At 38.7% G+C, this 15,409-nt stretch overlaps 1 protein-coding gene across 5 annotated transcripts in view; it reads right to left on the bottom strand.

Annotated features, from left to right (window-relative positions):
- The window catches only part of ANKFN1 (ankyrin repeat and fibronectin type III domain containing 1), a 350,740-nt gene that overhangs the window by 64,388 nt on the left and 270,943 nt on the right, over positions 1-15,409 (bottom strand). For 4 of the 5 annotated variants that reach the window (XM_054535672.2, XM_024235192.3, XM_054535673.2 and 1 more), the window contains 2 exons: positions 6,911-7,008; positions 4,440-4,530 (listed from right to left, as the gene is read on the bottom strand). The exons of the other annotated variant lie outside the window; for it this stretch is intronic. In XM_054535672.2, coding sequence (XP_054391647.1) covers positions 4,440-4,530; positions 6,911-7,008 — 189 coding nt within the window. The remainder of the gene's footprint in view (positions 1-4,439; positions 4,531-6,910; positions 7,009-15,409) is intronic. 5 annotated transcript variants of the gene reach the window in all.

Consider the following 15,409-nt stretch of genomic DNA (forward strand, 5'->3'; position numbering starts at 1 on the left):
GCTTAATTGTGGTCAATGCTGGAGACAGGGAATTGGCACAGGTACTTTTTGTAGAGTCTTTGTTCCTTGTGGTCAAGAACCATGACTTAATTTCTCTTTGCCTCAGATTTTTTCTTTGTAAAGTGAGGTTTTTCTTTTTCTTTTTCTTTTTTTCTGAGAAAGTCTCGCTCTGTCACCCACGCTGGGGTGCAGTGGCACAATCTTGGCTCACTGCAACCTCTGCCTCCCAGGTTCAAGTGATTCTCCTGCCTCAGCCTCCCGAGTAGCTAGGACTACAGGTGTGTGCCAGCAGGCCCGGCTAATTTTTGTAGCTTTAGTAGAGACAGGGTTTCACCATGCTGGCCAGGCTAGTCTCAAACTTCTGGCCTCAAGTGATCCACCTGCCTTGGCTTCCCAAAGTGCTAGGATTACAGGCATGAGCCACCATGGGCCTGGCCTATAAAGTGAGGTTTTTGTTTTTGTTTTTGTTTTGAGATGGAGTCTCGTTCTGTTGCCTAGGCTGGAGTGCAGTGGTGCGATCTCAGCTCACTGCAACCTCCGCCTCCTGAGTTCAAGCAATTCTCCTACCTCAGCCTCCCTAGTAGCTGGGACCACAAGCGTGTGCCACCACACCTGGCTAATTTTTGTATTTTTAGTAGAGACAGGGTTTCACCATGTTGGCCAGACTGGTCTTGAACTCTTACCTCAGGTGATCCACCTGCCTTGGCCTCCCAAAGTACTGGGATTACAGAGTTTTTAAGTCTCTTTTTAGTTTGTCTGAGGTTTAAGAAAACAAAGCACCATCTGGGGCACAGAGCAGACTCGTTAAATGTTGGTGAGGCATTGTGAATAGAAGCATGATGATGTTCAGGTAGGATAAGATAGGAAAGGATTTTTACTGGAAAGTTCAAAAATGTTTGAGGAAATAAACACTCGGTATCCTTTAGATCATTTTTAGCACCCCCAGAATTGGGGCACAGTGAGAATAAATGTTGCTCTCATAGATTTCCAAAGGCCATTAGGAGTTTATTCTCTTAGTTGGATGAATGCATCTGAAGTGCTCATGATAAGATAAGCAAGGTTGTGTGTTTGAGTAAGACTCCTAGGTGGCTGAATTACTACGCATCCCTGAACATGCTAATTCATTCTAAGGAGTGTGACTGCTGCCATCAATGTGAGGAGAGCTGAAATAGGCCTGTCTCTTTCAGCCCTATTACATCAGAGGCGAGCTCCATCTGATGACTTTATGATACATTAGAAAATTGCTAATGCTAAACTGCAGCCCAAGTGAGCACTGGACATAATGCCAAGGTTTTTGGAAAGAATGAGTTCTTCTCATAGATGTTTGGAAGGTTCTGACGACTACATAAAATAGGAGACTTTAGGGATGAGGGAGAAAATTGAAAATATATTAAGAAATCAGGAACCTGATAGGAATAAACTTAGCATGGTAGGAAAAGAGCAGATTGTGTCACATAATACAGCTCACTGTTCTGGTAATGAGACACTTCAACTGTGACACAATGCCGAGCTTACGTTCACTGGCGATATCGGGATTTTCCTGATCATAACTCAGACAAGCCTGTCTGGATCCTTTTCTCTTACTATGTACTGTACCATATAACATAAGTCTATAAAAACACATTAAGGCCTTTTGTAAAAATATTTAAAAAAAGTTTTATAGCCTACTGGAACATATTACCAAATTTCCAATTACCCTGTCATGTTAGAATACATTGTCTTCTAGTAAATATCTGAATACCGATATATGTTACATCACAATGTCATACTCTGTTTATAAATAGGAGTGTTTTTATATTGTTCCTCCCAAGCGATAGGGCATGTCTGCAACAACTATAACCACATGTTAGGATTTCAGTTCTTTGCCAGTTATCCCTACTAATCAAACATACCATTTTAGAAAGTGGTTGCTATTTGATATGTTAATTACCAGTTAATAAGTGACTCCTCCCCGTCCTGAACAACTATTCTGGTCATTCTGGAGATGGCACCTCAAATGGGCTGTGACAGATAGTGTCTGAATGGAACGTGCAGCTTATGGAACCTGAACCTCTGATCTTTATCAGCAAATGCATCTATATGCAGATCAGAACTTGCATTTGGAGTGGGGCTCCCCACATACCTCCTCACTTTCAGGTCAACTGAGACTAGCATTTTTGTGCATTTTCTGTCTCTCCCATAATATACACATACTACTGCCCATCCCCAACATGAGATTGGTTCCTTTTATCTTAATCTTAGAATTCTGTTTGTGTTTCTGGCAAATCTTTGGTAAAAAGACAACTAGAAATAAATGACTAGAAATAAAAACATGACTAGTCCAAATAAGACTAGAATAATGAAGTCATCAAATGCCAGGAGAGTCAGGGACCTTAGGGATCTCAAGCATTGGTGGTCCAAGGTCCTGTCTGACCTGGTGTAGTTATCTGAATCTGCCAGAGATGGTAGTCAGGCATAGATGGCCAGCTCTTAGTCTGCCTAATAGCAGGGCACTAGTTACTGTAACATCGGAGACATGCCAGATGACCAATTCAGGCTAGAATCCTGGTTCAGCCACGTACGAGTGTTGTGATTTTCGGAAAGGCAACATCTCTGAACCCCAGTTCAGATGCTGGGCTCTGTATATATGTGCCTCTATGTTTATAGTTCCCTCATCAGTAAAATGAGCCCAATGATAAAAATCACCTCAAGAGGTACGTTATGAAAATTAAATTAGTTAATCCGTGTGAGGTACTTAGATTAATGCCCCCCATATAATGAGTCTTGATAAAGGTTATCTCCATTGCTGATAGAGATGCAGATGATAGTGACAATGAGGCTTAGTTACAAGCCAGAAACAATGATGAAAGATTGCCGCAAGGATTAAGAGATACTGAGTTTGAAAGCCCTTTACATACTGCCTGATTCATGGCTGGTCTTGAGTAAATGGTTATTATAAAAAAAAAACACAGACATATTTAAAAAAACTAAAAGAGACCATAATCTCATAACCCAAATGTCCACTGATAAATTTGGAGAGTTATTAAGACACATGGACACACTCTAATTATATACAAACCTACAGTTGAATGTTATGTGAAAAAAATCCCACATTTGGCATTTTTTTTACATAAAACATAAAACTTACACTGTAGAAGTTTTTTTCCACACAATGTTTTTTAAAAAGACCATGTTTAGTGATTGTATTTTATTTGTAGTTACAGATATAAAGATAGATATATCATACTTTACTACTAAATTAATATTGGATATTTGTTCTCCCTACCACACATGATGCTTCATTTTATGAGTGCATGGCTACACATCATCGTACAGACTGGTTTGTTCGCATTTCTTTTTACTTAGGGTAGAGTCCTAGACGTAGAATTATGGAGTAAAAAGAAACAGATTTTCTTAAGGCAGTTGGTATAACATAGCAAATTGTGTTCCATAAAGGATGTAGCAGTTTGTACTCTCACAAGAAACATATGATATCACTTTTAACTCTCACATTAATAAAGTGCTTTTAAAAAATGAAAATACAATTCAGAGTACTGGGCTCATTACATAGAAAAATCTATGGTATGATATGTCTGGAGATATTTATTCCGGTTAATTACATTTTCTGGTTAATAGAGAGTGCCCAAACATACCAGACATACATAGACTGTTAATTTTCAAATAATCGGAAGGCCTTTGCTGGGTTTCTCAGCCACCACTACAAATGCTATAGATTATATTTGTGGGTTTGTAGCAGAATGCTGTTAGTAAGAAAGCTTTTTTTCTGACAGAGTGTCAAATCGGTAAGATTTGTTAGATTTCATTTTCTTATCAGGTCGATGTGGATGTGTGCACTGCGGGTGAGGAAGGGAAGAGGTGAGCTACAATGGACTGTATGTACTCTGGGCCGCAACTCCCACCGTGGCATCTGATCCATCCCCACAAAAGCCCTATGAAAGGGTGTGGTTAGACCAGTTCTAAAGACATGGAATTGAGTCTCAGAGACTTGGTTTTTGTTTTTTTCTTTAGAGGCAGGGTCTCAGTCTGTCACCCAGGCTGCAGTGCAGTAATGCGATCATAACTCACTATAGCCTCGAACTCTCTGACTCCTAGGCTCAAGAGATCTTCCTGCCTCAGCCTCCCCAGTAACTGGGACTACAGGCATAAGCCACCATGCCTGGCTGTTAAACAACTTTTGAAGGCCACACAGATGATAAGAGGCATAATGGGTATCAGATTCAGCCTTTCTGTTTCCAAATTCCCTCTCCTTTTACTCCACTGAGCTGGTTCCCCAGGAGCATTTCTGCAGGGGAATCATTCATTATGTGGCCCAGATGCTGCCCTGAGAAGGTCTTATTGGTGGCAAGCAGTGGGGGAAGGGAACGGCAATGGCACCCTGAGGATGGAGTTGCAGTTGGAGTCTGTTACCATGCTGGAGAGAGTTCACAGCCACCACCTACTAGAAGGAGAGGCACATGCCGGTGTCGTGGTCTGAGCAGGTCCCCATCCTTTCATATTGTAAGCCGAGACTTGAACAAAGTACTGTTGGCCCTGCAAAGTATTGAAATGATGCATCAGGCATTTTATTTAATCATTTTTACCCTAGACTCTATGGGTATACAGTTTAATAACTATGTTTGATTAACTCCTTCATCTCTTTGGAACTCTGTTGCCCATACTATAGCATTCTGGTTTTTCTAGATTATTATGTTTATATGTCACAGTAACCATATTTGAAGTTCCCTCTTAGTTTCTATGCACTTTCTTCTTTTCAAAATTTAAGTATCATAATGACTTTTCTTGACCCCCCTAAAACTATATATAAATTTTTAAAAGTCACATAGTTCTACAAGGTTTACTGAAAATAGCAATTCCCACTCTCACATCATTCTCCTTATTTTCCCCTTCCTATAGGAAATAGCTATCACTTCTTTTAGTGATCAACTTGCTTTAGAAAATGAATAAGTTATAATAAATATCTTTTCAGAGTAGTGCATTAAATACCTGCCTTGTTCTTTTTGTGGCTGCATACATTTCACTGTGAGCAAATATTCGGTATCATGTATTTAACCAGTCCCTGACTGGTGGACATTTAGATGGTTCCCACATTTTGTGCTACAATAAATATGCTGCAATAAACATCCTTCATTCAGTTGCATACACATTTAAAAAAATTGACTCTTTGATGTGACTTCAATTTTAAAGCCATTGTTAAGACAATGGCTTATATTCTTTAATGGTCTTTTGTGATGTTAAGAATTAAGGAATTGTTTTTGTTTGCTGATAATGTTTTAAAATCTTTTGTATAGTTTTTACATTTTGCTTGAGTTTTTATATTTTATATTTTGCTTTTATATTTTTTTTCCAGTGAACCCAAAGGACATTTGAGAAGCCAGCATTTGATGAAATATTGCTTGTAAAAATTGTAAAATGATGTTTGAAGTTAAAAAAAAAAAAGCGCATCTTTGGAGAGACTTTTCTAGGGATCACAAAATATGGACCTTACTCTGTTAGGAAATCAATTTTTTAATGTTGAAAATGGGTTTCTATGACCCCCAAAGTTATAGAGATTGTGTAAAGTATAAATCTACTCCTAGGCTTTTATATGATTACAATAGTGTCTGCATTTCTTTCATTAGATGGTCAAGTGGAAAAACTTAATCCCTATGGAAATTAGTTCAGATATTAGAGAAACTCTTTATGGAGAGTTTTCCATTTTTATCACCATACCACTTTTTCTTTTAAGCAATGAAAATTCCCTAGGGTTCCTTCTGGCCCTCTTCCATCTCGTGAGCCATAGGGTTGGAATCAGTCTTCTACTGATAGCATCTCTGGGGGCCACCCACTCAGGGGTTTGTTTGCTCTGGTAATCCACAGTTCTGGCCCCTGGTATAGATATGCGATTAGGACTAAACGTCAGGATTCCGTAGTGATTACCCAAGCATAAAAAATTCCATTAGAATAAGCAGGTTTAAACTTGAAGAAATGCAACCTGATGCATTTTTTTTTTAAGGCTGGGCTTTAGGATTATACTTTGTAGGTAACATTTTAATCAACCAACCTTTAAGAAAACAACAACAACAATAACAAAATTATCCCTCTACTTCCCTCATCTGAAGGTCCTAAGATATTAAATATTTGAATTGGACTGAAAAAGGTTTGATTTAATTTTACTTTTAAAATATTTTGAGAAAAAAGAATTTTATCTTTTGCATTTTAATTGCTTGAGGAAATACAGGGTTTGCTCCAGTTTGAACTGATTTACAAGGTTTTTTTTTTTTGCATTTCATATGCTCACATGTTCATAATTCTAAATAATTAACTTTTGAGTTTATATTAGTTAAACAAATAAGCAGTTTGTTCCAGTTTTTCACTCACAGTTCAAATTAGTTTAGGTTACTGAGAAACATAGCTCCACCGTATATAGTTTCTTTTTTGTGAAATCATATTTAGACAGACTTTTTTTTTTTTTTAATCAAGGGAAAAGGATTTCTCTCAGGAAATTATGTGATTGCAATTCATGACTGATCTCAACTGAGGCTGAGGCTGTGGGCATGAGGGTGAGATGAAGCTGTTATTTTTACCATCAGACAGGGAGTCAAAATTGGATCTCTCAGAGCCTTTGATCCACTCCCTGCTTCCCCCCAAAAGATTAGACTGTGATCCAAAAAGCAGCAGCTTTCAAGGCTTGCATGAGGCCAGTCTTTTTCTGATCTCCTTAGAACACGACAGTTTACAAAGTGATTCATGCTGTCTGCTTACTCCTTTGTGAAATTCAGATTATAGATACCAGACATATCATGCTTAATGAGTGGCAGTTGTTGCCAGAGGACTGGGCGTTGGCTGTTGCTTTCAGAATAGGCATTTGCTACTAATATCCCAGCACAAATATCAGCAATAGGGAAATGGAAAGTCTACTGGGGACATTTACCATTTTAAGTCCTGGGATTGTGCATCTCAGAGTCTGCAGTTTATCCATGATGATTTCTCCAGCCAAAGGAGAAAAGTCTTTGGACATACTCCATTCCACTGGAAGGAGTAGGGGGGCAGGGAGAGAGAGAAAGAGGCAGAATAAAATTCAGTCACACATCAAGAAGTATCATAGAAACTCTAGCATACAATCCCTCTCAAAAAGGGTTAAGTGCACCCTCCTTTCTTTATATTGGTGTGTCAATGTTCCTTGAGATGTCAATTTAGTTTCCAAGTTCACATTTTTTTAAAAGAAGAGCAGAAAAGAATAATAAAAACTTATCAGTTTTTTGAGCCTTGATAAATATAATGTATATTGTGGTACCATGTACATTTATGTGATGTTCTTAATGTCAGATGTAAGTTATATTAAATATATTGCTCATGAGGCCATTGCCATATAAACACATTGTGTGTGTGCATTTGTGTATGTATGTGTACATGTATATGTATATACACACACATACTCAGGCACATTACATGTAACAGCTTGTTCTATATAGTAGATAACTTATTTACTGCATTTGAGAACCAAAGGATCCACTAGGACATTACCTTCTATTCGCTCTCCAAGTCTGACATCTGCTTCGCCATATTCTACTGAAAATCCTCTCTTAAGGTCTGAGTGAGATTTTCATTCCAAATAAAGAAGCCTCCTTTCATTATCTCCACATCATTTGACACCTTCTGTTTCTGAAAACATTCTCTTCCCCTAATGCCTTATATACTGCTCCCTTCTCCTTCTCTCCTTCTTCTCCCTGATACCCTCTTCCAAGCCTTTTCATTGGAAAAAGGGGTTTGTGGCTAAGGTGTTTAATGTTCTTCTCCCTTGACATCCCCAAGGTGAATGTTTATTCCTAGTTAAGTCATGCAAATTCTAACACCCCATTTTACTGTGATATCATATGCTTTCATCACATTTTCTATCAGTTGACAAAGCCATCAGGAAAGATAAATTGTGCATCATCAGTAAAAAGTATCTTAAGTAATTGCTTATACCTGGTGGGATTTAAGGCAAGCGTAAATGAAGCAGGGACTTAAGGGACTTAAATCCCATGGGAAGCAAGGCCTCTGTTTCTAAACTTCGTGATAAACAATAGATCTTAAGATTTAAATGACATTCTCTATGACACTTTAATATTTCAAAATCAAACCATCTCCAAAGCCTGCTGTGCCCCTCGAGTCACACAGTTCGTCTGCTCTGGATGCTTCTGCATTCTCTCCTCTTCTTCAGAATGTTCCTGGGCATCTCGCTTGCTTTCCTCACACTCTTGAAACTGCTCTTCTAAAATTCTTGCGCTTTGATCATCGGCAACAGCCTCCCCTTGGGAAATCTTGCCATGTTTGGCCTTCCTTACTTTGTGCAACCTTTCCCCCACTGGTTTTGGTTGCACTTGCCTTTCTACTTCTCTTATCCATTAACTGCCTCTTTCTAGACTCTTCCTGGTTTCGCCCCTTCTCCTTCTCCCTTTGATGTGATGTTCCTTGGGAGTTTGATGTTTGGCTCTCTTTTCACTCCACATGTTTGCCTTTGGTATTGACTTTATCCACTTTTTATGGCTCTAACTATGAGTCTTAAAACTGTGATTCTATGTCCAGCCTCCCCCTTGAGCTCGAACTTCCTTCTGTTAATCTCTATTTGAGTGCCTATCATTCCGAGTGGTGGCATGCCCCTACTGTCCCAGCTACTCAGGAGGCTGAGAAGGGAGGATTGCTTAAGCCCGGGGGTTCAAGGTTGCAGTGAGTTGTGATTGTACCACTGCACTCATCCTGGGCCACAGAGTGTGATCCTGTCTCAAGAAAAAAAAATCCTCTTACTATACCCTGAATTATAGTTGAAAAATGAAGATTGAATGATTTTATTCCTCCACCTAGTATCTTGTCATAGTGTCCAGTTGCTTTGAAATAAAATGAAATCTCAGGAAGGCATTCAAGGACCTTCTTATCTGGTCCCAACCACATATTACTCTTCTAAATTCCTGCCATTTTTCAGAAGAAAGTCTTTGTTCTGTAAGTCTCTGTTACCTGATTATTTTGTGCATTTTCTGCTTCTGTGTCTTTTCCCCATCTTCCAACCTCTGCTTGGTGAAACTCTACCAATCATTTAGGACCTAGCAAAGTCATCTCTAAATTCATCAGGAATAATTAATCAAATACACCAGTTTTTCTGCTTCCTAAGTCCCTTATTTCTGTAAAAGCGAGATTTATTATAATGTATTATGTTTTACACTATGTATCTCTTTCTCTTGATCATGAGAAACTTGAGAACAGGAAAAGTGTCTTTCACTTTTTTCCTTTCTAGTACGTGGGTCTGTGCTTGGTGCATCGAGGGTGCTTATTAAATACTTACAAATCAAATGCATATACACACACACACACACATACACACACACACACACCTAGAGTAGATTAGTTTTTCCAACACAAAAATATTTTTCTTTCATGTGAATCTTCTCCTTTTCTAGTTTCTTGCCCCTTGAAGCTCTCAGGCAGGTTATACCACCTAGTTAGAATCAAATGATTAAGATTATATATTAACTCAAATCGGGTCTGTACCTCCTTACAAATATGTATTCTAAAACACATATATATGTTTATATATATGTATATGTATTATATATATGTTTCCATTTTTCAAATGTTTTATTCCACTTACAAGCTACTAACTCTTGAAGAAGCCAAGTCTCTGAAAGTCAAATTGGGGAAGGTTTGTAATCAGAGAATAATGTTACACCTAATTTAGCTGTAGAAGAAAAACGGTATGCTTGAGTAAGTTATTACAAACAGAACAAAACAAAAATGAGTAGCAAATTTCCAAATAAATTTAGGAAGAGCAAAGAATATAGGAAAATTCTGGAAACAAAAATATCTTTGGTTGCCATTGAAACAGAGGGAGCTCTAAGCTGAAGGCTGAAAATCAAGGGCTGTGACTCCAGACTAAGAACTCAAGAGAACTTGCCAAAAGAAGAGCAAGGGATTAGCGGGAATAATACCAGATTATTTGGCAAATGATTAATGAAAAGTTTTTCAGAGATACAATCTTTAGAATTTCTAAAGAACCCTCAATTTATTTTTGAAATTGTTCAAGTTTTACTGAAACATGTTTTACAAAGCAAGTTTCAGGTGGAAAAGAGTGTCAGGCTTCTTGCAGAACAAAACATAAACAGAAGCTGGTTGTAAGAAGATGTGGTTCTGTTTTGGGAATTAATAGAGGGTTTTAAACAGTTAAGTCTAATTAGATTTTATAACATATCTGAGTTTCAAAAGGGAAGGGGCTAGGGAAAAAGAAGATTCACATCAAAGGCAAACAATTCTCCATGTTAGAATGGCCAATCTATTCCGGGGCAACCAACAGTCTTTTTCCCTCTGTGTATTTCCTTGGGTTGGTGGACTCCTTTTGGCATGAAGCCATAGAAAGAAGAAAGGAATTTCTGGGCATTTAAAGAATGAAGAGGGAAACAGAGTGAGCAGGAGTCACTTTGAGAGTGACTGGGAATTCCTTTTTTTTTTTTTGAAATGGAGTTTCGCTCTTGTTGCCTAGGCTGGAGTGCAGCGGCACGATCTCAGCTCACTGCAACCTCCAACCTCCGCCTCCTGGGTACAAGTGATTCTCCTGTCTCAGCCTCCCAAGTAGCTCAGATTACGGGCATGCACCACCACACCTGGCTAATTTTTTTGTATTTAGTAGAGACGGGGTTTCATCATGTTAGTCAGGCTGGTCGTGAACTCGAACTCCTGATCTCAGGTGATCAGCCCGCCTCAGCCTCCCAAAATGTTGGGATTATAGGCGTGAGCCACCGTGCCCGGCTGCAACTGGGAATTCTAAGAAGGTTAACTCAGAATGTTCTCTTTGGAAAGTTGTATGTAGGTAGTTTACAGACTTACCATTAAAACCCTGAGAAAATCACATATAAGCCGGTCCTAAAACTATAGAAAACTTGTAATGTTTAAGATAAAGATGAGAGAAACTGTTTCTACTTAGGTCTGAGAAGGAAAAGCAGGGCTTAATTGTGCAATGGCTCATAGCAGTTGAAAATTAGCAAGAAAGGTACTCGACAAAACCTAGATATTAGTATTCCCTAAAATTTGGCTCTGGCTCAAACTGTGATTCCTTGTATTTATATCAACTAACTATGACTATTTTAAATGGGATTCCTTGTTATTTTAACAAAACTTTAATTTTTATCTAGGTTTCAGATATGTAGAGTCATTTGGGCAGGGAAGTTCTACCTGAACACCGCCATTATCTGATGGCAGCTACGTAAATCACAGGCTGATAGATTAAAATGAAAAAGAGCCCCTGAAGCCTGGCCCTATCACCCTGAGGTCTATAATGTAACGAGAAATGTCACAGAATCAGTTACAAGACTAGAAAATTCACAACTCAGAAGAGTTAGGGTACGCAAGCAGAGAACATTGTATAAAGTTTACGTAAATTTCAAGGCTTATGATGTGGATTAGATAATCCACCCTGTTTTAGCTGAAAACACTGAAGTTGCAGGCCAGCTTTTGGAGAGGTGAAACTATGCGAATGTAAAGGCATAAAGAAAAAACAGTGCAGCAATGCCTATTAATTTTTATTCAATTGATCAAAAAAACCCTCATAAAACTTGCTGTTGTGAAGGTTCTCCCTAAAATCTCAAATGCCTCAAAGCCCAGAGTTGTTTTAGCCTGTTCACACATTGGGAGGAATATACTGTAAAAGTTACATTCCTTCGTCTTAACCAAACATCACACAAATCCTCCACTTAGCCTTATCGGTCACTTGCCCTTAGACCCAGCCATTGCTTATGCTGTTTTCTCCTGTGGTATGGCCTCCTCTTCCACAAAAACTTCTATCCTTTTATTCAAACAGTCCTGGTTCAAAGTCCTTTCCTTTTTCTAGTTTTCTCTGGCTTCCCAAGGGAATCATCCTTGCCAATTTTCCCTTAGCAATTTTAATATGTCTCACACATTGTACTTGCTTTATTGTTTTATGTTTTTTGTTTTTCAATGATCCATCTCCTCTGTAGTCTATAAGCTCCTTAGGGCAAAGAGCATGTCTGATTAATATCACTTTCCAAAACACCTATCATAGCACCTAGCAGAGTGTAGGTGGCTCAGTAAATGTTTGGTGAATACTTGATTCTTGACTTTGGAATGCTTGAAGTCTACGGTAGACAGGAATTTCATGCTGGTACAGACAGCATAAGACAACTGTGTCAGAATGGAGGGAAAAAAGTCAAAAGGAGAATGGCAGTTACTTGTACTGCTCAGTTAGTGGTTGAAATGGAGATTAATAACTGGCCTCCAGATTCCAAGCATCCTGGACTCTTCACTTGTCCATACTGCCTCTCAGAAACCAAAAAAACTGAAAGTGTATTTCCTATTCCCTATCAGCTCTTCGATGGAACCAAAACAGCATTCTTACTGGCCACATTCACCCTGGCGCCTTAGCTAATGAACGGAATTTGGCTAGACTGCCCAACCCAGCACCAGAGCATTATGAAATCTTCCCCCGATCCATCTAATTGTGCAGTTTCTAACCTTTCAGGCCAACCATAGCACAAGAAGAAGAGAGAGGGAGAGAAGGACGTGCCGAGAAACCCAGACCGAGATCAAATACAGTCATTTCTAGAGATGAGAAGATGTGTCTTGCTGCATGCAGCATGAACCCGCTCAACACTTGTGGGTTTTAAATTAGGAACTGACGTGAAAACTCTGGATCTGGGAATTCTGTTTAGCTCTGGCAAAATATGAGGTCGGAGCTGCTTGCATTTTTTATTTTAAATTCCCTTGGTAGTCTTAGGAACAGGGGCATGCATTACTTTCAAACAAGAATCTTTATTGTTTGCATAGCACACAGTCATCCAGTTAATTAGAAAAACATTTTTTTCCCAAATTAAATTTCCCTAGAAAAACAATGACTTAAATTAAGGGCAAAAGGCTTTTTCGTCTTCTTCTTCTTCTTTTTTTTTTTGACACTAGAAAAGCCTTCTTGCATCCACTACTTCTAGAAGATTAAAAGCAAAGTTGGAATCAGAAGGCTAGATTCATTTATTTATTGGCAGGTTCTGCCATCCACAAAAATAATATGTGCTTCTCTACATATATCATGTACTCTCCTAGTTTTGCTTATCATATGATAGAGCTACACACAGATGCAAGTAGGGAGCAGAGGTGTCTAAATGTTCAGGATTTTGAAAAATTCATAAGCACTATAAGTAACCACAAAAAGTCTCCTCCATAGTCTGAACCATTTGCTTGTTAATTGCTCTCCTAATAGTTATTATATTATGGCTCTTACCTAAATTTTTTTTTTGTTTAGATGCAGTCTTGCTCTGTCACCCAGGATGGAGTGCAGTGGCACTATCTTGGCTCACTGCAACCTCTGCCTCCCGGGTTCAAGCAATTCTCCTGCCTCAGCAGAGAAATTTGCTGACCAGTGGCTGAGACTTAAAAAAGTGATGGAGAAAATGTTAATAATGCAGACTAAATGTTTCTGTGACCATTACAGTTTTTTTTTTATTTCCATAGGTTATTGGGTAACAGGTGGTATTTGGTTGCATGAGTAAGTTCTTCAGCGGTGATTTGTGAGATTTTGGTGCACCCATCACCCGGGCAGTATACGCTGCACCCTATTTGTGGTCTTTTATCCTTCACCCCCTTCCCACCCTTTCCCCCTGAGTCCCAAAGTCCATTGTGTCATTCTTATGCCTTTGTATCCTCATAGCTTTAGCTCCCACTTGTGAGTGAGAACAAATGATGTTTGGTTTTTCCATTTCTGAGTACTTCACTTAGAATGATAGTCTCCCAACCTCATCCAGGTTGCTGCAAATGCCATTAATTCATTCTTTTTTATGGCTGAGTAGTATTCCATCATATATATATATGTGTGTGTATGTATATCTCACTGTTTCTTTTCTTTTTTTTTAAATTGCACAAAAAATTGAGGAAATATTCTTCTAATACTCAAAAACTATTATTTAATTCAACAAAGAAGTTGCTTATGTCATTGATGAATAAGTTCTAAAACAGGTCTTTGTTGCTTTTGGTTTTACTTCCTTCAAGTAAATGAAAATAGCAAACAACATTTACATGGAAAGTGCACCATTCCATTAATTGCAGCCATCATTTGGCTGCAGATTCAAAAGTTCAACAAAAATAAAAGCATTTTGATAGAATCAACGGGTGATAAAGAATCTACAATAAAGAGTATTGTGTATTTTATTATTATTTGTGAATTGTGTGCTACACATTCTATCAGTAAAATTTGCAATAGACTTATATGCATATATATGTCTGTGTGATTATATGCGTATGTATATAATTACATGCACATATAATCTATATATATAGATTTTTCCTCTCCAGGGTATCAGTTGTTAAGCATTTACCATCATATCACTGTATAAATGCTAGATGATTGCTCAAGCAGACTTTGGAAGGTGGAGTATCATGATCAGCAGGTATAATGACTGTCTGAGGGGTGTAGACTTCTTGGGCATAATTTGGGTAACATCCTGACATCAGGAGTCAAGAATGAGGTACTTAAACCCCTTTAGGACACAGGAGTGGCACAGTGAGGGAATCTGGGTCAGAAGGTCAGTTACCAAGCAGTCACCACCTGGGAAGTCTGTGCAGTGGCCAGGCTCCAGGTCCTGGGCAGTACAAGAGTCCAGGTTCCCTGCATTAGCTCTTGTCTAAGCCAGGGCTGGCCCAGAAACTCGTGAAGGACACAGCCTGCAGGGTGGGCATCTGTGGACCTGACTGAGCAACCAGGACAGCAGTCATGGACTGATAAACTAAATGCTGTTCTTATGGATGGCAGGCCATACCAGGCCACTACTCCCGATAGCATAAAAGATTACGCCTGAACAGGACTAACCATGCTTCATTATTATTACATTTCATTACTATGTGTAGTAATATTTTATTATACATTATTACAATATTTTATTTCATGTTATCTGGACCTTATGAGTAAGCACTTTTAGGACACTGAACTAAAAGTAGGCACACAGGTCACTAACTCAGACAAACTCTTTTACTTTCTCTTCTTCCTTGAAACCCTGCCATATCCTTGAGTAAGATGTCCAGATAGATCGTCACTTGTTTAGACTAGTTTTTAGGAGAAACTGTCCTGATAATTTTTGTTCATGAAAAAAGTATGAGCTTTTAAAACACTATAATGGATGTAACTGAACAATAGCAAGACCTCTTAAAACCCAGTGACAATTGGAGATCAGCAGGCTTGGGCTGCTAACCCCACCACACCTCCCTTGAAAAGAGGCAGCCTCTGACAGCGCTTGCATAGGGCAAGAGCTCTCCTGGAGATGTTTCCTGGGATTCTGACATTTTTGTTTTGTTTTGTTTTCAGCAGAGTGATACCCATGTTGCTTGCACGGAGAGAGCTCCAGCAAGCTATTTTACATTCCTAAAGGAACACAGCAAGGAGAGCACAGGATTAGCTGTCTGATTT

The sequence above is a fragment of the Pongo abelii genome, chromosome 19, assembly GCF_028885655.2.
Source record: "Pongo abelii isolate AG06213 chromosome 19, NHGRI_mPonAbe1-v2.0_pri, whole genome shotgun sequence".
Classification (NCBI taxonomy): Eukaryota; Metazoa; Chordata; class Mammalia; order Primates; family Hominidae; genus Pongo; species Pongo abelii.